The 8,755-nt window shown below is 43.5% G+C and overlaps 1 protein-coding gene across 1 annotated transcript; it reads right to left on the reverse strand.

Annotated features, from left to right (window-relative positions):
* Window positions 1–1,092: 1,092 nt before the first annotated feature.
* Window positions 1,093–8,713, reverse strand: LOC144033271 (S-arrestin-like). Its single transcript, XM_077541280.1, has 15 exons — window positions 8,504–8,713; window positions 7,606–7,666; window positions 7,336–7,380; window positions 6,420–6,619; window positions 5,310–5,369; window positions 5,174–5,241; window positions 4,961–5,096; window positions 4,818–4,902; window positions 4,670–4,742; window positions 3,464–3,601; window positions 2,957–3,034; window positions 2,854–2,868; window positions 2,729–2,781; window positions 2,201–2,213; window positions 1,093–2,096 (listed from the first exon to the last, which is right to left on the reverse strand). Exons 1-15 carry the CDS (start codon window positions 8,549–8,551, stop codon window positions 2,015–2,017), a joined length of 1,155 nt encoding a protein of 384 aa, XP_077397406.1. The 5' UTR covers window positions 8,552–8,713; the 3' UTR covers window positions 1,093–2,014.
* Window positions 8,714–8,755: the final 42 nt, after the last annotated feature.

Below are 8,755 nucleotides of genomic sequence, written 5' to 3' on the forward strand. Positions count from 1 at the left end.
GCCAATTTTGTAATTATGAGGATTATGCTGATGATGATACTTAGGAGGACGCGAGCTGACCTCCATTGACGCGGCGGGCTCGGGTGGGATTCAGAATCAGGCGGGTCCCGGATCCCCCGCGTGCCAGGCCACGCCCACTTGAAAAGGGCTCGAAACCTGAAACCTTTTTTTTTTTTGTCCGACGAAACATGTCACACATTCACATGACATAACACGCTTCTAATCATCGTTATCATTACTTTATTTAAAAAAATAATAAAATAAAAACCTTTCCCATGTATTGCTTGGATTTGAAAACTCCACTTGGACTTGAAATGTGAGGTTGCCAAGAAATCTTGAAATATCCGTAAACACTTTACGAGAAAACTCAATATGAAATATTTTGTATGAGAAAACTTTATATGAAAATGTTTTATAAGAACTTTTCATGTAAAAACGTTTGAGAAACCTTTTACACGTAAACGTTCAAAACTTATATATATGTATATATAAACATCACAAGGACTTTTTGCATGTCCGACTTCTACCAGATAACTTTATATGCATTCTAACTTTTTCCATACATTTTTATGTTTTTTTTATACAGTGTTTCCCATTGGTGAAAAACACCAATGTGGAAGCTTTTTTCTTTTTTTTTTTTAAATCAAAAATGCTTTGATGAAAACATTTTTTGACGGGATTTTTCTGTGAGAAAGCGGCTGTTAGAACATGAGATGAAAACTCGATCACGTCACAATGTTGAAGTTGTCCATAAAACTTAAGACTGTGAAAGCATTACGGGAAAACTTTTGATGTGAACCTTTTTTGCCTCACGTAATCCAAATAAGAACAATATTGTCTTCTGCAGGCAGGTGGAAAATTTCATTTCCAATCAGTCATCCGACCGTTATTGATCCTTCCGCCATCGTCGGCGTTTTAGCATTTTTGTATTAAAGTGGACCAGCAGGGTTTCCACGACAACAAACAAAAGAAAATTTTTTTTTCTCTCTCGGTTGTTTTGGGATACTTTTATTGCAACTAAAACATCCTCGGCGTTTTCTTTCCTGAAAGATTCATCGCCACAACACACAAATTCAAGAAAAAGATTTAAAGTCCAGTATTTGCACGTTTTTGTTTTAATCATCACAATATTGATGCTAAGGTCAGTAACGATGTTGAAGTGACCTGAAATATTTTAACTGAAACTATAACCATTTAAAACATATATTTTCTTACACAGCATGTTCTTTTCGTAAGCTATCTTTTATTTCTTTACTTTGCTGCCGTAAATGTCTTTAGCTTTAAAATGTACATAATCATGTGAAGCACAATGAGTGAACTTGTTAAAATTAAGTGCGCTGCATGAAAATAAAGCTGCCTTGCCCGACCGTCACTTTCACAAAAGTAATGCTGTGCCGCCATCTTGTGGCAGCAAGAGGCAATGAATGTTTTACGAAAACAGCTGCTTTGCTGAGCTACCGCCTTTGATTATCAATAGGGCCGGATATCCATTGACGTATGAAAAAATGGATTCCATTCACAAGGGTTCGATTAGTTTGGAAACACGCAATTTTACTTGTTAGACCTCCAGCCATGATCTGCTTTTCTTCACGAGGCTTGTGAATGTGCTGGAGCCGATCCCAGCTGTCTTATACACAAAATATTTCATTTTTATTTTATTTAAATAATTGTAAATATAAGTGAAAAATGTTATGAATTGTCTTAAAGTGCAACAAGTCGGGGTTTTCATTTAAAAAAATAAATAAAAATCATGTGAGTATTACTTTCCAGGAAACCAGCAAGATACCAAAAAAATAATAATGTGGGCTTTGAAGTCAAATTGGATTTTGACATGAATTGGGAACAAGTGTCGGATTAATGATTGGGCTTTGAAAAAGAAAATGAATGGATTGTATGAATTTTGAAAGGCAACCCTTGTTAAGTTGTCATGGTGCCAGTAAGGTTGTCGACGTCGTCTAGTAAGCTTTTTTTTTGGGGGGGGGGGCAGCTTGGATGGGTGGGCCATCTTTGGAGTTCAGGCGTCGTCGTCGTCATCCCCGATGACACCGCAAAGGTAGGAACGTTTGAAATCCTCAAAGGTGATGTCATCGCACTCTCTGTGGCCCACACAGGGGGGGAGAAAAAAAATAAATACAAAAAAAAAAGATGACAAGACGTGCGTGCCAAATCGAAGTAAAAGTTGAAGCGGAAAGCAACTTACTTGCTCTCTTTGGCTGAAAGCAAAAAAAAAAGAAAAAAAAAAAAAGTCACTTTTGAGCAACGTGTGCCTCTCATTACTTTTTGGGACCCACCAAGCAAAACAAAGACGCGTTTCATTTTGCCACAGATAATCAATCGGAGCGACATCAAACGATGACGCACAGATTTGTTTACAATCACAAGATGATCGGGTGCTCCTGGGAAAAACTAAACATTTGTTTTACTTTCCATTGCGGACGAATGGGAGGAATTTTGTTTTGAAAAAGCAACAAATTCAACTCGTATCTCAATGTCCAATCCAAGATGCCGTTTTGCAACGTGACCTATCGTGCGATTAGACGTCATCAGATTTCTTTGGATTTGATTGTCAAACACTTCCAAGACGACGACGACGACGTGACGAGTCGACATTTCTTGCAGGACAAACCGGCTAATCACATTATTGACCTCAAGCTGACAGTGCAACAAGTTAATCTTATTATCACGCATGTGCTCGGTTGTCATGGTGACGGAAGAGGACGGCACGTACCGGCTTCAGGTTTGGGATGCATCAATCTGAAAGGAAGCTCCACACACACCTCGCTGCAGTGGAAAACACACACACACTATTGAACACGTCTGTTTGTGTGAGTGTGCGTGTATGCATGTGTGTACCTGGATCCCAGAGGTCTGACGGACAGCACAAAGAAGAAAAAATAAAATAGAAAGTCAAGTGTGCTGAAAGGACGCACAAAAGTGTGGAAAAAGAAAAAGTTACCCTGCCGCCGTCATCTTCAAGAGCAGCTTGTAAGACACCAACATGCCCTGAAGCTCCTTCAACACCTCCTGCTTCACCCTGCACTCATGCACGCATGATTGCAAACTTGACGGCTTGCCCGTCAAGAAACGTTGACCTCAAAATGACCTACGACGTGCACACGTGCCGCCATTCAACTCGATGACGCCAATTGTCAAGATGGCAAGCAAGTTTTTTTCTTTGCATCTACATCCAAGGCATCTTTGTGACAACACCTGCAGCTGCCAGCTGGGAAAAAATTCCCAGGCAATCGGTCTGCGTGAGATGTCGCCCCGGCCAGATTGCAAGCAATATTTTGGCTCATCACTTCCAAAAATCACCACTTGACTGTTTCTTCATACACGTGTATGAAGTTGGCAGAAGATTGGAAACTGTTCTTTGCACTTTGATTTGATCAATTGTGTGATTTGACTACGAGGGAAGCCGCTTGCCGATATGGTTACGCTAGCTAACGCTAACAGTTCTCACATGCTGGAGGAAGCCAAGTTGGTGTCTTGATGCTTGAGGTGTCCGTCCAGGGCCAGCCCTCGCCGGTCCTTGTTGTGCTCCAGACGCGGGTACAAAGTGTACGACTTGGCCAAGCTCGAACCCGGCGCCACGCTGTCACTGACACCGTACAACACACATCAGAAATAAGTCACAAATGAAGAAATTGGAGCTCCAGCATGACTATGTTAGGGAAAAGGTCAGCATTTTTATTGCACTACTTTATTTTTGTAGTTCTGTAGATGGGTCTTGATCTCGAGACTAGTTTTTAAGGGTCTCGTGTCAGCATTTTTAACGGGTCTTTGACAGGGCAGACTCGACATTTTTGATCAAGACCAGACCAGCAAATTTGTTGTTTCACAAGTGAAATTTTGTTTTAGTGTTTAAATGTTTTTGTTTGGTAGTTACTAGGTTTTTAGCGCCAGTGTTTTTTCATAGGGGAGCCTCCACACTGGTGGCTGTTCTTCTCCTGCGGATGGGCGGTTATCCCAGAGGCCCCTTGGAGCTGTGGCTCGCTTCAGTCTGTTTGGAGCAGGCCGCAGTCACTGTGGGCCGGCGGTCTCTGAGATGGCATTCCTCCCTGTGGTGGTTGGCCGTCATCCCTCTCAGTGTGGATGAACTCCTTGGTGCCTTTCCTCACGGGGTTCTTCTGTGCCCCACCATGTTGTGGTTTGCGTGTGTGTTTGTCGGTATGATCATGAGGAGGGATGGCTTTTTCTTTTTGTTGTATTATGGATGTTTTAATTGTTCAGCACTTTGAGTTGCATTTGAATGTATGAAAGGTGCTATATAAATAAAGTTTGATTTTAAATTGGAAATTTGCTACAAGTTCAAAACCAACATAGCACATTTTAATTTTGTTGTAAATGTAATGGGGGGGGGGGGGGAAGTAGAGTTTTTTTGTTGTGTTGTTTTTTTGTGATTTTTCCTTGGCCTCGTCTTGCTTTGCGTTATCACGGTTGACTTCAACACAACACGAGTAAGCAAGCAGTCGAGTTGGAGGTCATTCGTTCGGTATTGGCTCGTTAGGTGAAAAAGAAGAAGAGCAAAAACAGATTTTGGGTCCGAGCATTTCCTGTTGAGGCCCAAATTGGCGGATTATGACAATTTGAAGTGAGACGATGAACCGGTGTGGAAATGTGATCATTGAGGAGTTTTGCCATCAGCGCTGATGTTTGAGTCTCTTACCCGCTTTCCTCTTTGGCCACCGACTTGACGTACTTGTCGTTGGAGTAAAGGATGACGTTGGTCACCTGCTCCACTGCGCACGCCACACACACAAGCTGACAACAATGGTGCGACCAAAGCCGGCGGCGTGCGTGTGTCCCCCGCCTACCTGAAAGGCTGATGTCCTTCACCTTCCTGTTGGAGCCGTTGGCGATCTCCACCTCGGCCCGCACCGGCTCGCCGTGGCCGAAGGTCTGCGCACAAACGCCATTTGAGCGGGACGGCAAGCAAAAAGCGAAGAGTCTCGCTGACCTCTTTGGGCAGACTCAGTTTGACGCGCAGAGGTTTGTCACACATCAGGAAGTCAAAGTTGGTCTCGGCCACCGGCGACGCCTCCACGTCTCGCAGACTGTACTGGATCTTGCGGATGGTGAGGCTAACCGAACTCCTGGCGAGCGACGGACACGTCTGACAAAGGCAGGCCAAATGACAGGCGGATGGACGTGCAATGCGACAGACACTGACTGTTTGTCCGGGTTGTCGTTTTTATCATCTGCGCAGAACGCTTTCACCTGGAACTCCACCGCGCATTTCTGCAAAGCAACAGCCCACGTTAGCTTAGCAAGCTAGCACCAGTGGCAAAGCGTTGGGCGACGGCGACCTTTCCCACATCCGACGGACCGGGCTGGAGTGTGACCGAGTTGGGCAGGTTGTCCGGGAACTGAAACGACAACACCGCCTTTGAAATCGTCCTCAATAAATATAAACACAGGTCACTGTCAACTACAATTCTCTTTTCTTGTGTAGCTAACAGAACATACGGAAGTGTAGAGCTGCCAATGTGGAGTAAACATTTTTTTTTTAAACGTATTTGCGAGTACATTCGAATGTATTGAAATATGTTCGGACATACTCGCAAATATGTTTGTTTATTGAACATGTAACCAAACACAGACAAGTAGCAGAAAAGAAAATTTAAAATAAAAAAGAAACATACAATCAATTTATGACAATTTACATGTTCGAACATACTTGCAAATATGTTCCAACGTACTTGTAGGCTACATGCTACAAAGTTAGCATAACTTCCCATAATGCTACGGGGTATTATTCACGCATGCGCGAGTGAAAACAAAACCCCATTTTTTTTGGCATTTGGGCCACATTACCAATTCATTAGAAAATTAAGTAGACAAAAAAAAAAAAAAAAAAAAAGGGGGGGGGGGGGTTCATTCGTAACTTTTACGCTTTATTATGTCTGCCGTGCATGACTTAGGTTCGTCATTTTTCACCCCATAATGCAATGGGGTATTTACGCTTGCGCACTCGAGTACTACAGCAATCGATTAAGTTCAAACGTATTTGCGAGTATGTTCGAACATATTTGCGAGTATGTTCGAACATATTTGCGAGTATCTTCGAACATATTTGCGAGTATCTTCGAACATATTTGCAAGTATGTTCAAACATACTCGCCAGCCAAAAATGTTTACTCCACATTGGCAGCTCTAAGTTTCTGTAAGAACACAAATAATGTTCCTTTAATAATTACAGCAAGCAACTTTTATTTTTTAATTGCTTTACATTGCTCTTAAATGTTTTTAACTTTTGTTTGCAAATGCCTCCAAATGTTGAAGAAATAAAGCTGCCTTGCCAATATTTTTGAAGGACAAGATGTCAAATTTCAGTTTGTTTTTCATGATTCATTTGGTTGTTTTTGTTGGTAAAGCGGCATCAGTCAACTTGCTGGCAGTTTGGCGAGTGGACCCACCTCCAGGAAGAAGGGGACGGCATCACGGCCCAGTTTTCTCAGCAGCTTCTCCTGGATTTTGCTGTGCGTCAGCTGCTCCTTGTCCTGCAGCTCCGGGAAAACCTGGCGGGTGGCAACAAACAGGTCGCGGCGGAAGGCCACACCCATCACGTCTGCGTCCCGCCGGCCGTACACGAACGTGCACGACAACATCACATAGACTGTAAACAAAACGGACGTTCTTGCGTAGATGGAAAGGCGCCAACGACAACTGCCTTGACATACGATTTGAATTCCGTGACTGCGCTCCTAACTCAAATCATCTTGCCCCATGGAAATGAATGCAAACTCCTTTTATAAGAGAAGAATTCACGAGTCTGCACAAACTGACTTCATGCTGTAATTCAATACTTGGTGCTGCTCCATTTCAAGATAAAGATGATCATTAGCCTGATAGCATAACTGCCTGTACGTGTCACTTTGCTTAAACGCATTTGCTCAAAATTGTGGTTGAGGTACTACGCAGGATGAATTGAGATGATTTGACTCCACTTGTTAAAATGTTCAAAAACAACATGGGCAGGCAAATATGCTATTTGGGAAATAAAATATGCCTGGCCGTTACCTGATCTGTCAGAATGTGTTTGTGGTCAACTACCTGTTGCTTCAAAAGCCGCAACTAATGCTAACCGCTAGCATGCCAATAGCGTATTGAAGTGTTTGTTGGCATTATGCTAACAGAACTTTGCCATAAGGCAAAATTGTTGTTCAGCTGGGAGTGACATTAAACATCTTGATGCTTCTTTTTAGAAGAATATTGACTAAGTCCATCTGCCAAAGTGCTGCTCATCTAAAAACAAAATTAGTCAAACAGCTGGTATCTGTGAAAAGTGCCAAGTCGCGCTTCCTTTTCCAACGTTAGCGTTTGTCCACTGACCTCGTTTTCCTCTCAGCTGTGAAGGGTCGATGACGAGCACGCCATCTGGAAGGCCACAAAGCACAAAATAAAAGACATCCCGCTGCTGTCGATTGCGTTTTTTGCCTAAGTTCAAGATTGGGAACAACTTCAGTGATGTGCAGCCACCAGTAAATGGCAGCATTTAGTACACAAGAGCTTTCAGGGACAATGACCTGTGTATCGGCCAAGCCCAACTTTTTCCCCCTTGGGGGTTGACTTTGATCAGACCAAAAAGCGGGCAGCACTCACCGACTGGATCCACGTGGTCGCAGTGGTCCACAAAGTCTCTGCTGGGCATGTAGATGGTCACCTGCGACACGACAAGCCGACATTATGCGGAAGGAAAAGCGTTTGCGAGTACAAGCTTCCACGTCCAACAGTGGCCAATGGCTCGGGGCCACCAGGACGTGCTTTTGTCATCTCAACACATCTTCCAAACTCCCCAAAGTCGTCCGAGGCAGACATCTCACAAACATCTCACAAATTAACACGAGCACACACCAATCTCGGATAGGCCGCTCCCATGTGTCAAAAGGCGGGACTTACTTTGGGAGGAGCTTTTTGTCCCTCTTCCTTGACGGTTAATGCGGGTCACTTTCCTTTCACGTCACAAGTCCACCCTACCTTTTTGTTTACAATTTGCAGTTGAAAAAGGCGCAAATTATGAGTTGCCACGTGACCTTCTAGCAGCTCGCGTAGGTCACTCATCTTACTTGGCTAAATTCATTTGGGAGGGAGCTTTCTGAATTTTTTTTTTTTTTTTTTTTTTTTGTTGAGAAAATTCCACAAAGATGGCTGCCACACCTTACGTTGATATCGTACAGTAAGTCGTACGCCAGGGTTTTTCCTACGTACAAAATTCAGAGGTGGGCACCTCCAGTCTGACAGACCGATATTGCTTAACACAGAGCTGCATGTGTGTCGAGCGAGCTCGTCAGCAACATTTTAACTGCAGATGCAGTCTTGTGCCATTATGGGGAGCTATATCAACAGAAGTACAGCGAAAAGACCTGAAGCAACAACTACTGAAGAAACAGCTCGTGTCGGTATTCGCCCAAGGATGGTGGCACCTCTGTCTCAATGTAAGCCAGGAAAACCAATGTACGCAATTGGAATGAAGGCGTCAACTGTTCCCATGACAACTTACCGACTTGTCCCGGGACGCTTTTTTGAAGACCACTCGTTTGGGACTCATGTCGACTGGACCTGCAAGACAGCCACTTCACAACACTTTATATTGCAATCACCTCTACTGCTCAGTCGCAAGCACCCAAACTCGCTCAAGAGACAACAAATTGCAATCGGGGGTCAGAGTGGTGCGGACTGACACACTTGACGATGATGATGAAGATGAAATCTAATGACCTGCGTCAGCCTGCTGGACTTTTATAAAGACGCT

This window comes from Festucalex cinctus, chromosome 13, assembly GCF_051991245.1.
Source record: "Festucalex cinctus isolate MCC-2025b chromosome 13, RoL_Fcin_1.0, whole genome shotgun sequence".
Classification (NCBI taxonomy): domain Eukaryota; kingdom Metazoa; phylum Chordata; class Actinopteri; order Syngnathiformes; family Syngnathidae; genus Festucalex; species Festucalex cinctus.